General features: G+C 43.1%; 2 protein-coding genes across 5 annotated transcripts in view; both read left to right on the top strand.

The window, feature by feature from the left end:
- Positions 1-196: 196 nt before the first annotated feature.
- On the top strand, positions 197-10590 carry kansl2 (KAT8 regulatory NSL complex subunit 2). Of its 2 annotated transcripts, none has more exons than XM_069143564.1 (10): positions 197-273; positions 1649-1906; positions 2049-2221; positions 2328-2442; positions 4093-4256; positions 4350-4513; positions 5865-5961; positions 6677-6936; positions 8547-8720; positions 8967-10590. In XM_069143564.1, the coding sequence occupies exons 2-10, from the start codon at positions 1656-1658 to the stop codon at positions 8967-8969; spliced, it is 1401 nt and encodes a 466-aa protein (XP_068999665.1). In that variant the 5' UTR covers positions 197-273; positions 1649-1655; the 3' UTR covers positions 8970-10590. The 2 variants fall into 2 exon arrangements, with proteins under 2 accessions (XP_068999665.1, XP_068999664.1); XM_069143563.1 differs by having other exon boundaries at positions 9657-10590.
- Positions 10591-10803: 213 nt separating this feature from the next.
- Positions 10804-12511, top strand: part of nckap5l (NCK-associated protein 5-like) — a 37320-nt gene continuing 35612 nt past the window's right edge. For 2 of the 3 annotated variants that reach the window (XM_069143559.1, XM_069143560.1), the window contains exon 1: positions 10804-10961. The gene's annotated coding sequence lies outside the window, so the exon portion shown is untranslated. The remainder of the gene's footprint in view (positions 10962-12511) is intronic. The other variant, XM_069143562.1, reaches the window with a different exon arrangement.

Here is a 12511-nt window from a genome sequence, read left to right on the forward strand (position 1 = left end):
TATTTTAAGAAAACTCGATGCGTTAAATGTTCTTATAAAACTACTGCAGCAGTTTTTGTTTTGGGTGTCGACGGAAATGTTGGGTTTGGTGCCACTTTGAATGGCAGCTGGATTGGCCAATGAACGCGCTTGAAAGGCTGGCGTCTTGACCAATCAACTCAGAGTAGGCGGGGTTGGTTTGTGTCCGCAGAAGCTGTGGCACTTAACGGAATGCAGGAAAGTCGACGCAGTGTGCTTCGGGAGGTCGAGCTTAGCCGGACGTCTGAGAGGGAGGTAAGCGGTTACGAACAATAAAATGAGGCAATGTTCATGTTCCAACATCAAAGCATTTCTACGGCATGGAGAACCACGGCTGCCTGTGCCTATCGACCGGCAGAGCTCGTGTTTTAGCTGCAAATTGTAAGAATTAGCGGTGAGCTACTGTTAGCAACGGCTAAACAAAGATGGCGATTCCGTAACGGAAAGAGTGACGCAGCAGAGAGGCGGGCTTTCCGGCGCGAACCCGAACCCGAACCCGGGTTAGAGTCCACGAAGGCGGACAAATGTCCCGGGTTAGAGTCCACGAAGGCGGACAAATGTCCCGGGTTAGAGTCCGCGAAGGCGGACAAATGTCCCGGGTTAGAGTCCGCGAAGGCGGACAAATGTCCCGGGTTAGAGTCCTCGAAGGCGGACAAATGTCCCGGGTTAGAGTCCACGAAGGCGGACAAATGTCCCGGGTTAGAGTCCTCGAAGGCGGACAAATGTCCCGGGTTAGAGTCCACGAAGGCGGACAAATGTCCCGGGTTAGAGTCCACGAAGGCGGACAAATGTCCCGGGTTAGAGTCCGCGAAGGCGGACAAATGTCCCGGGTTAGAGTCCTCGAAGGCGGACAAATGTCCCGCTGTTTCTCTTGCTGTCTAAACACTACCAAACGTGCTCCTTTAGGGGAAAATGATTTATTTATGGAGAAATGTGTTCGTTGTTTATGTGCATAACGTCTATGAGCTCGTAGTGTGGACATTTAACGAGCCACGTTATTTACTGGGAGGAATAACATCAACGTTTCTTTAAACTGCTGTAAACACGGTGTTTTTACATGGAGATGCTTGTTCTGGACACCGAGGACACCATCAGTTTAACACCTCTGACCTTTGGACCTAATTCATGACTCCATGTTAATTAAGCCACGTGTATCTGCAAGGTAAACATGTGAAGCTGACATTTCTTTGTGATGTTCATAGATTTCAGAGGAGCATTGTGAGCTCAGTATAGTCCTGTTCACGTCTATGTGGTGACATTTATGCTTTTGTATAAAATACCAAAATGCCTGAAAATATGAATGGATTTTAAAATATTTGAGAAGCTTGAATGAGGGAGGTTTTGACATCTGTTTTTTGACAATTTTTTTTTTTAATTTCCTGTCCATTGACTTCACAACTATTCACTTCATTTCTACTTCTTTGTATGGCTCTAGCCACCATATTCAGTGTCTCTAAAAAAACATTTTGTTTATAAAATTCTAGAAAAAGTCCATTATGTTTTCCTGTTTCTTAAAAAAAATTCTGTTTTGTCTGGTCAATAGTAGAATTTGAGAAGCTGTAACCAGTGATATTTTTGTCTTTAATTAATTAATGGCTTAATAGTTTTTTTTGGCTCAAATGTCTTTCAGGTTTGAAATGAACAGGATACGAATCCACGTTTTGCCCTCGAGCCGGAGCCGGGTGACCCAGACGGCCCGACCCCAGGAGCTCCAGGCCTGCTCCTTCAGCCAGCGGCCGTGCTCGCAGCCCCGACTGGAAGGCCTGGACTTCTGCATCAAACACGTTCTGGAGGACAAGAATGCGCCGTACAAGCAGTGCAGCTACGTCTCCGCCAAGAACGGCAAGCGCTGCCCCAACGCTGCCCCGAAGGCCGAGAGGAAAGACGGGTGGGTGGAAGGTGGAGGTCCCGTCTGCTTTAAACAACAGCTCCGTTTGCTGCCGGGCTCGGTGGACGCTCCCAGAACTATTACACATCCATAACAGGTCTAAGCAGCTTTGTCATCTTTTTTCCCTTCGTCTGTTCTGTAGAGTGACGTTCTGTGCAGAACATGCTCGCAGGAACGCCATGGCTCTCCGGGCTCAGATGAGAAAGGCTTCATCTGGTCCGTCTCCGGAGGTTCTGTTGTCTCAGCTCAGTGGGTTCAACCGTGCAGAGACACACGGCCTGGAAGGAGGGCGCTCTGAAGCCAACCGCGTTCTCGGTAAACAGCACCGACTCTGCTGATGAGATTTCTGTGTTTGTGTGTTGACGGGTGAATGTGGGCGTGAAGTTTCTTCTGATGTTAAACGTTTCAACGCTCTCGGTAGACGAGGACAGTCTGAGTGAGGAGGAGCCGGGACCGCTGGTACTGGACCAGACGTGGAGAGGAGACCCGGACAGCGAGGCTGACAGCGTTGACAGTGATCACGAGGACCCTCTGAAGTAAGCTCAATTAGCTTTTTAATATAAACTCACAATGCCATCTTATAGTATTTATTGATAAATGTCTGGTTGAAGGTTCAGATCTTCATTTATCTGCATTAAAGATGAATTTGACTGCTCGCACCCAAGTTATGTCAATAAACTAAGCTAGCTGTGTAGTGGAGCGGTGCGACTATAGAAAACAGAGACGACAGGCTTTATTGTCGCGAAATCTAAGCCTCCAACAACTAGAATGCTTAGTGGTCTTTTTGTTCTTCGGGTAGATATGGTCCTAAAACAATATCACCATATTTCAGGGTATTTGTGCGATAAACCGCAAAGTGATAACAATAAAACAAAATACTAATTTCAAGAACACATTGTTGCAACCATGTAATTGTTATAGTTTTATGTCAGCATAAAGGCAACAATTTGCCTTCAATTATTTTATATAAAAAAAAATAATAACATTCGGAATTTTGATTGAGTCATCTTGCTAGTTCGGAGCAGAAGTGACCATATTTGGACGAGCTGGGGGAGGAGCCAGCGGTGGATCTGATCGGAAACATGACGATACTACGTCCCGCCCACCGATAGCTGTAACCTGACTGCACCACAGGCCTGTCAATCAAACAGACACGCCCCCACAAAACACAGCTTTTTGGGAGTTTATTTTATAGTTATAATTGAGAGATAATTAAAACTAATAAGAAGGAGTGACTTTAGCTAACAACACCGAGATAACTGATGGACACATTTTATTCACTTTGGATTTGATGAGAGAAGTTGAATGGGAGTCTATGGAGCCGGAGGCTTTTTGGAGCCGACCTCTAGTGGCACTCGCTGGTATTGCAGCTGAAGACACTTCCGGATCGGAACCATTTTACAGGCCTGAAACTACGAACTCTTTTATATCCAGTCTGTAGTTTTCACACAAGAAACCCAGGCTCTGTTGGACTGAAAAAAATAGTAACACCCATGTTGTTAAAACATTATGTTTAATTTAAGCTCTCTTTCACCTCGGCTCTGATCAAAAGCAGCAGCTTGCAGTAGCTGCTAGTTTCCAAGGGAGCCTACAGAAACTCCTTCCTGTGGTCTGTTGATTTTTTTCCCGGAGTTACAAAGGAGCTAATCGGTTCAGTTGGAAGGAACAAAATCTCTCCTCAGCCTACTTCCTACTTCTTTAACCCCAAATCATTCAGAGTGGCCTCATACTTTTCATATTTTTCAGTCACTTAAGTTACTCGCCTAATAACGGTACGTTATGTCGAGTATTGACATTATCATGGTATTTCATTGTGCTGTTAATCTACAGGATTTTCTCACAATACACGGAACAGAAGGGGCCTCTATTGAAGTTTAATTAAGTAAATCAATTACGACGGCAGAAAGATTTTGGAAGCCGAAAAAATAAGTATAAAATGATGTGCAATTTAATCACCAGTGAGTTTGAGATTGTATTTCTGTCCAAAGGTACACATTGTATGATTTGCTCTTAGTATTAAACTCTAAAGTATTTTAATTTCTTGTTTTCTAATTTCCAACCCCATACTATGAGAGAACAAATGGTACATATCGTATTGTTTGTGATAAAATACTAAGATTTTGGGAAACAGACTCGTCGTACCTTGTTTGTAGAGTAAGTTTTTTTTCTTTCTTGTGTATTGGCAGACATGCTGGAGTGTACACGGCGGAAGAGGTGGCGCTCATCACTCGAGAAAAACTCATCCGGCTGCAGTCGCTCTACATCGACCAGTTCAAACGGCTGCAGCACCTGCTGAAGGAGAAGAAGCGGCGATACCTGCACAACCGCAAAGTGGAGCACGAATCTCTCGGTAAACACGCGACTAATTCTCACTCTGTTTCCAGCGCTCCTTTCTCTCGCAGCCCGCTGCTGATTTATCTGTATTTGTTTACGATGATGGCAGGAAGCAGCCTGCTGACGGGGCCTGAAGGTCTGTCCACGAAGGAGAGGGAGAACCTGAAGAAGCTCAAAGCTTTGCGTCGGTACCGCCGGCGGTACGGAGTGGAGGCCCTGCTGCACCGGCAGCTGAGGGAGAGGAGGCAGGCCGTGACGGAAGGAGTCCCGCAGGTGGAAATATACATGCAAAGTCATAGAAGTCAAACTAAACTGCTCAGCTAGCTCAGTCTGATTGGAACAAAGATATCTGATGAATAAAGATATCCATAGACTCTTGAGTTTTTAAGATTTTAGCACCCAATTTCACCAAATGGGTCACATTTAATAGACCTATAACAAATATAAACTATATTATATGAAACTCAATTCTAATGATATATTCCCATTGAGAAGGTAGAGTGATATTTTTAGATGAGCAGGGTGTGATGTCATGATGATTTGAGCTCGTTCCAAATGTTCAGTTGACCAATCAGATTGCTGGGTCAGAACTACTTGTTGTTGTATCTGATGTTAAAGGGTCAGTGCACCAAAACTGCTGTCTGTTCTGTGACTAGTTTCAAGTTTATCTGTCCCAGTTTGACAGCCTCCATGTCTGAACTTCTGTTCTAACTCCAGTGTGTCTGTGATTGAGAGGAATTGTGTTTGTGGTTTTAGACTCCAGAGCGGTGTTTAGTCTCAGAAACAAAGTCCGGGTTACTCTGGAAGATCCACATATGTCACTTTGTACAGTGGTCACTGAAAGGAGGTCAAAAACCAAGGACTGTTTTCTCTGTCCCCCCCCCCACCCCACCCCCCCAGTCCTATTTTAAGATCCCTTTAAACTGTGATTTTTGGAAACTGATGCTGACGATATGATACGATTTGGGGGTATTTTTTATTTTATTGAGACCGTTTAGACGGACAGGAATTGTAGGAAAAGACAGCAGAGGAAGACCCATAGAAAATGTCCAACTGGCTCAAACTCCAAATGGGAACTCACTGTTGAGATTGTGACATTTTAAAAATTTTTTTTAAAAAAAAACGTTTGTCATTTTATGATCTTGACTTTCCATATAGTGGAATGATGAGTCAATTCATTTTATAAAATCAAATTTGTTGGAGAACAGAGCCACAACAACAAGAATGTTCAGTATTACATAACATTTTATAAAGTTTTGCTTGAGTGAAGAGACTTTTGGATTTCAAAAAGAGAATAGTCCCAATTTGTCTGGACCCCAACGGCTTCAAATTGAAAGGCGCAGTTTCAAAATGAATGCCTGCAAGCGTTTAATAAATGATTCAGTCATTTACCAGGTTTCGACTTCATCTCTTTTTTCTTTTTTTTTTGTTGTTGCAGGATGTAAAGTATGTCAAGTATGTTGAGTTGGATTAAAACATACTTTTGGTTGTAGTGTGTAGTGTTCAACATCTCTCCGTGCAGCAAATCGGAACCGAGGTTTTAAACCTCATCAGGCCGGCACTTCACTTTTACTCAAGCTGTTTGAAAGTGATCTCATCTAACGCTCACTTTCTTCTGTTGTAGCCTCACACGAGAACAGTGACTGAAAAATGCATCTCCTTTGTGGAGGGGAACCGATGTACCAATCCCTCCCTGCCGATGGCCCGACACTGCGTCTCCCGTATCCTCCATGGTTTTTCAGTTTGGGTTTGTCCAAAATAGTACGATCTGTTTCCACACAAGAAACCCAGGCTGTGTCGACTGAAAGAAAATATTAAATGTGTACATTTCTTTTTAATTTAAGCTCTCTTTCACCTCGGCTCTGATCAAAAGCAGCAGCTTGCAGTAGCTGCTAGTTTCCAAGGGAGCCTACAGAAACTCCTTCCTGTGGTCTGTTGATTTTTTTCCCAGAGTTACAAAGGAGCTAATCGGTTCAGTTGGAAGGAACAAAATCTCTCCTCAGCCTACTTCCTACTTCTTTAACCCCAAATCATTCAGAGTGGCCTCATACTTTTCATATTTTACATTGGACAGGATTTACATCATAGTTCCCTGTTTAAGAAGAATGAAAGTACAGAGAGTTTTGTGTTTAGTGATGATTGGGATTAAATGATCTCCGACATCAGTGTTGAGTTGTAGACAAACCATGAAGTGTTCGGATAAAATCACCAACACACTGTTTACAACCAATCAGGCATAACGGTAAGACAATTAGTTTTATGTTGAGAAATAATTACAACTAGATTATTTTTATAGGAATAATCAACAGTATTTGAAATAATACTAATTAGGCAACTTGTAATTTCAATGTCCACATGCTAGCATTTGTCTTCCTGTGTTTTCGTCTTGTGTTTGTGGATGCATCATGTGACTCCTTGACCGCCCCGACACTCAAGACATCTACCAAGACAGCAACCAGGTGCTCTTCAAAATGTGCCCTGGGCTGAAAGACGTCCCGTGCGACCGCACCGTGCACATGGGTCAGTCCGACGACCCGCGCTGCCCGCTGCACCTCACCCTGCCCCCCCTCATGTACCAGCCTGAGCAGGAGGCCCCTCGGCCGGAGCAGTTCGCCGCCGCCGCCGCCAGCAAAGACATGTACCTGAGCGCTGCCGAGCTTCAGCCCACAGAGAGCCTCCCCCTGGAGTTCAGCGACGTACGTAGAAATATGTTCCCGTGCCGACGTCACGTCGCGTTACACGCTTACGTGCACAATCACGGCCACTTCAGGCTGCTGCCATTTGAACTGGAACAAACTCGGTGAAAGCTGTCGTTCTAAAACCTCTTGTCTGCTGCCGGTACCGGTTCTAATCTGCTCTCTTTTGGTACCAACTACTTTCCTGGGTTTTGTTTTTTTGTCACTGTAGATAGAACAACCTCAATGTGGCAGCGTTACTATGGTGACACAGCAAGAGATCATCTTTTAATGTGTCACTGGATCCTTTTGTTGGCAGCCAAACAGGAACGTCTCAACCTCCTCAGTCGTGGCGTGGTTTTGCAGGTTGCCATTAATTGGGCAGTTGAGTGAATAAAAAAAATATTATAGGAGCTTAGTTTGTTTGCAATGACATCCAAAAAGCAGTGATTGTTTACGATTATTTCTCTCCAATCCGTGGTCTGCAGCGTTTTTTGTTTTGTTTGTTTTTTGTTTTTTTACGTCATCTATTAGTATCTGTTCAGCTTGCTCAGCACCAAAATGAAAAACCAAATAGAGGACAGTTGAGCGGTAGCTTCAATATTGAAAAGAAATATTTTTAGGAAGCATTTGTAGGAAATTAAATGCGTCACCAGGTAAACGGAGATTCTTTAGTTGTGTTTAAACAGGTCTAATAAATCTGACGTGAACATATTCTGTACAGATCAGTTTTTAATGTCGCAGTGAAGAAGTTTACAAACCATAACGGCTAATAAGTGAAGTTGAAGTGTTGGAGGTGTACTGTAAAAAAAAATACCCTTAAAAAAACCTTAAGCTATCAATGGAATCAATAGAAGAAGCCATGAGTATGTGATGTGTAAATATATGAACATGTAGCAGGGTTTTCTCGGGTTTCTGGAGGGCTTAGGTGCCAAGAATGATGTATTTTCACTTAATGCTGGACCATTGTCATTATTTACTTAAAAATACATTATCTGTTCTTTTTAAAATTCGAATTGGTAAAATCAAACTTAGAGAACCTATAGAGCAGGGGTTTCAAACTCATTTTAGTTAAGGGGCCACATACTGCCCACTTTGATCTCAAGTGAGCCAGACCAGTAAAATCGTAGCATAATAACTACAATATTTCCCTGTTTAAATCATTGGTGAAGGTTTTTGGATGATAAACCCTATTTTAAGGTCTTTCTACAATAAACTAGAAACATAAAGACGAAAAACTCAGACATCAGCCCACTGTTTATCTGCCTGGGATCTCCTCTGCAGATTCCCCAGCAGCAAGCGCTGCTCCCTCCGGAGCAGACGTCGCATTTACGTTGTTTTTGAAGCAATTACTGGATCGATTAAAAAAAAAAAAAAAAAATACAAAACGTTTGTACTCGTAAACCTCCACATTCTCATAGAAATGCAATTTATGTCTTTCTGTAATTTTCACACTTAGCAAAGTCATCCGGCGGGCCGATCTGGACCCCTTGGGGGGCCGGATTCGGCCCGCGGGCCGTATGTTTGACACCCCTGCCATAGTGGCTTAGTTAGTGCACCTTAGTTTTATAATTGTAGGGAAAATCTTGTACACTATGCACTACACGTCTCATGGCTCTCTGTGGTTGCAGGACCTGGACGTGGAGGGGGACGGCATGCAGGGTCCTCCGTCCCCACTACAGTTCGACACGGCGCTGGCCCTGGAGGACCAGACCATCAGAGCCATCGCCGAGGCCCCGATGGACATCCTGACCGGCGAAGACTTGGACACGGAGAGAGACGTAGATGCCATCATTGATGACCAGGTGAACTGTCAGGCAGGGTCTTAAATCTTTCTGTTCGTTCTGATACACTGATGAGATCAATATTGGATGAGACGGGTGTAATAAATATACAATACTGCATTGGGGGGGGAAAAGATGCAAGTTAAGGTTAACTTTTTTTTTCTTCAAATTTCTCAAAACAAAAAAAGCCACAGTTAGACGTGTTATAGTAATTTATCTTCTTCATAAGAGATCATCTCTTAGTTTCATGTTTCCTCTTTGTGTCAGTAACTCAGCTACAACTTGGAAACACAACGAGGGACTTTGATACCAACAAACCTGTAAAGACGTCCAACTCGGACCACTGAAGTCTCATTAACTTCGTACCGGCAGAGTGACGGCCACGTCATGGCCTCCAGCACTGCACTTTGTGAAGGAATCCAAAGCTGTTTCAGTGGCCGTAGGAGCACCTGAGAGATTTCTAGATGCTTCAGGAAGGTTTCTCTTCATCACAAGTAACGGGAGGAAAGATTTACAGTGAGCAGGATGCTGCCGCCCAGAGGAGGAGAAGCTGCAGCACATTCAGTCTGTTTGCTCACATTTCAGAAGATTTTTGTTCCGTCTGTTGTTGAAGCACTTAAAAAAAAAAAAAAAAAAAAAAAAAAAAAATATTCAGGTACTTGTTAACTCGTAAATAAAGCTCACAAACTGCTGGAAATTATACTTTTTAGTCTGTGAAAGTCAGAATTTGGTATTTGAGTGGCCTGTAATGATGTCTTCAAATCTCTGTAACGTGGTCGGTGAGATCTCGGACGTCTGCCGACCACCAAAGATTTCCCCGTATTCCCTCAGCTACTACATTCAGTCTGCAAGCGCCTCAGATCTCAGAGTAAAGAACATGAACTGAGGTCAGTCCATACGGGAAAAACATAGCTTTATCTGCAAATTCCACCTTTCAAACAAACTTCCTTCTCTCAGGTGGTGTCGGAGGTGGTCGGAGGAGGAGAAGACGTCACCGGCGGCTCGTACCCGGACGCCGCCGCCTCCAGATGAACGAGCTTCGAACAAACACGTCTCTGTGACACTTTATAACGCAGCCCTGCGGCTGCCGCTGTGTTTTTGTCGTATGAATTGGGCACCGACTGGTTCCTGTTGATGCTTTGAATGTGGAAGCGGCGGAAGAAAACATGACTCCGGGCGTTTCAGAGGAATATCTGACGTCTGCATGAATGAAGTTTATGAAAAATGTTAAACAATCTGCATTTTGAGTGTTTAAAAAAACACCTACAGTGATGTGACGGAAAACTGAAAGCTTTTATTCATGTCGTCTTCTTCGCTGCGTTTGAAATGAAGACGAGTTGAAAAATGGGTCTATATTTAGGTAAAACTCCTCGCGGGCATGTTGGTTCAGCAGGGGAGTAGAAAACAAACGCACCTTAGTTGAGTGTTGCGCCTCTGGAAGGCTTCTATAAAATGATAATAATATAACAGATGTAGTTGGATTAAACACTTCTAACTAGAAATGACTTTTCTTTTTATCAACAACAAGATCATTTCTTCTATTTTCCTACATAAATACTCAACTAATATTTATTTCCTCTGTTTTTTGCTCCTCGGTCATGTTTTCTTCCATTTAAACACCAGTAAAATCACCCAGTAACTAACCGGCTGTCTTATAAAGTGTCACACATGGTTCATTTCCCCAAAAACTGACCTTAGAAATGGAGGTCACCTTCAGAAAAACAACCTTTTTCAGGCCTCTGTAGTCGAATATTCGGCCACCCAGTCACTGATTGTACTTCTGTTTGTCATGTGGGTGTATTTATTTCAAAATTCATTTGTTTGTTTGTTTGTTTGTTTGTTTGGTTAGGACACTCATCTTTCAAGCATAAATAAACTATTTTCTGATACATTTCTTGACTTTTCTTTCTTCATAAAAATCCGGACCAATCTTATTTGACTGTTTCAGAGGGTATTTTAAGGCTCCTGCTTGTTGAAGTACATGAAGTTATGTTTGGCAGCGTGGGACAGCCTTAAAAAAAAAATGGGGCGGGTAATGAAATTTCATGCAATGACATCACTTTTCCTCCAACCCCAAACAGTTGAACGGCGGGGCGGAGAGGAGGAGGAGGAGGAGGAGGAGGCGAGCGGCCGCTGCAGGGAGAGGAGCGCACCCGCCGCTTCCGACCAGCGCGAGCGACACGTTTAAACCAGAACAAAAAACGGTTTATTTTTTGTATGAAGCGGTCATGATGCGGCAGCAAACGACCCCAACCACATGAGGTGAGTGTTTAAAACCCTCCAAAAAATGCCGTGTTTCGTGTGTTTCGTCTCGACACGGAGCCGCTCGCGTGCTTTTCATTGTTTTAACATCAACCGGGGGAGGGGGGAGGGGGTGCTGTACGGTACCGACACGGTAAAAATGTTGGCGTGCCATTCAACCGTAAAAAGCTGCTGACGTTTTCCGCTGTTTGTTGGGGACGTTAGGGCGTAGCAGAGGGACCCGAGTCGGTGCAGGGATTTCTGGTTTTTGTGGGTTTGGAGGGCCTGGCTGTCCCCAAGAAAGAAAGGGAAAAAAAATGGACCTCAGCCCTTCCAGTCCACATCTCTGAAATACAGCTTGGAAAGAGGAACATGGAGGAAAAAATAGGAAGTGTCATCAGAGTCCTGTTTCAGAGGGAAAAGGGTCCGTTTGAGAAGAGCTTCATTAGCTCGGTGTGTCTGACCGGAGACGTGATGCTCCAGCAGGCTGCAACGACACCAACATGAGCCTCAGAGCTGCTGGATGCAGGAGAGTCTGCAGCAGGGATGCAGTGCACCAGCAACCAGCCTGCTCTGGACAACACCAAGTTTGGCTCAGTTTTTAAGGAGCTTAAAAGGAACACATCAGTGATGTAGGTTTGTTTGATGTGATTTAAAGTCATCTTCCGCTCAAACAAATATGCTTTGCTTGTTGTCGCTTCACTTGTTTGACCTTAACTGTGCAGAATCATGTTGGATGTTTGTCTATCACCTGAAATCTGAATTTATGAACACGGCTGGTTTGGACACATTACTGTTTCAGCTTGAAAGTAGGATGCAGATAAAGGTTTTAAAATAAGTATATTTAGATTATGGATTTTTCACTCAGGAAGAAGTGGAAATGTCATAATAAAGAGAACATCTTTTGAGGAATATCAGACGCTGTCAGGAAAAGCAGAGTATTTTCTTTGTTGATTAATCCACAGATTATTTATTGTTTTCCTTGGTTTGTTTGGTCCATTCAATGCTGCAAAGATGCTGTTTAAAGAGAAAAACAGAAAGTTGATAGGCTTTAACCAGAGAATGAGACTATAATGATGAACTGTTTATCAAAACAGTAATTTTCTGACAATAAATTAATCAATTAATTGACTTAAAATTATTTCTGGTGAGGCAAAGTGTTCTCCTTGTGTACAATGAGATTTAATGTGTAATTCAAGTTGCACATAAAAAATGCCTTTGAAATTCTAGAAATAACAAAAATATTGCAAAAGCTAACTGTTGCATCAATTAAAGGAAAATGCGATCGGACTTAAACTGATGAGACGAAAACATTATAAGCTGTGTGAAGCCCTGCAGAGATGGCCAACCTTCCTCTAATCAAAACATGAAACAAGCAAGAAATTACATATTTTCTTTGTGTTTTCCAGCGTTTGATGTTTGTTTAATTAGGTATGATGATATTCTCAGGACAGCACTTCATGGAAAACTACATTAAGTGGGATTTTCTTTGGCAGATTTCCTGGAAATTTAGGTAAAATTGTAGTCAAATTTGTTTAGAAACATGACAGACTTTTCAGTAGAGTCAATAT

The sequence above is a fragment of the Embiotoca jacksoni genome, unplaced genomic scaffold, assembly GCF_022577435.1.
Source record: "Embiotoca jacksoni isolate LCO1_2020_lvr unplaced genomic scaffold, fEmbJac1.0.p SCAF_111, whole genome shotgun sequence".
In the NCBI taxonomy this organism is placed as follows: Eukaryota; Metazoa; Chordata; class Actinopteri; family Embiotocidae; genus Embiotoca; species Embiotoca jacksoni.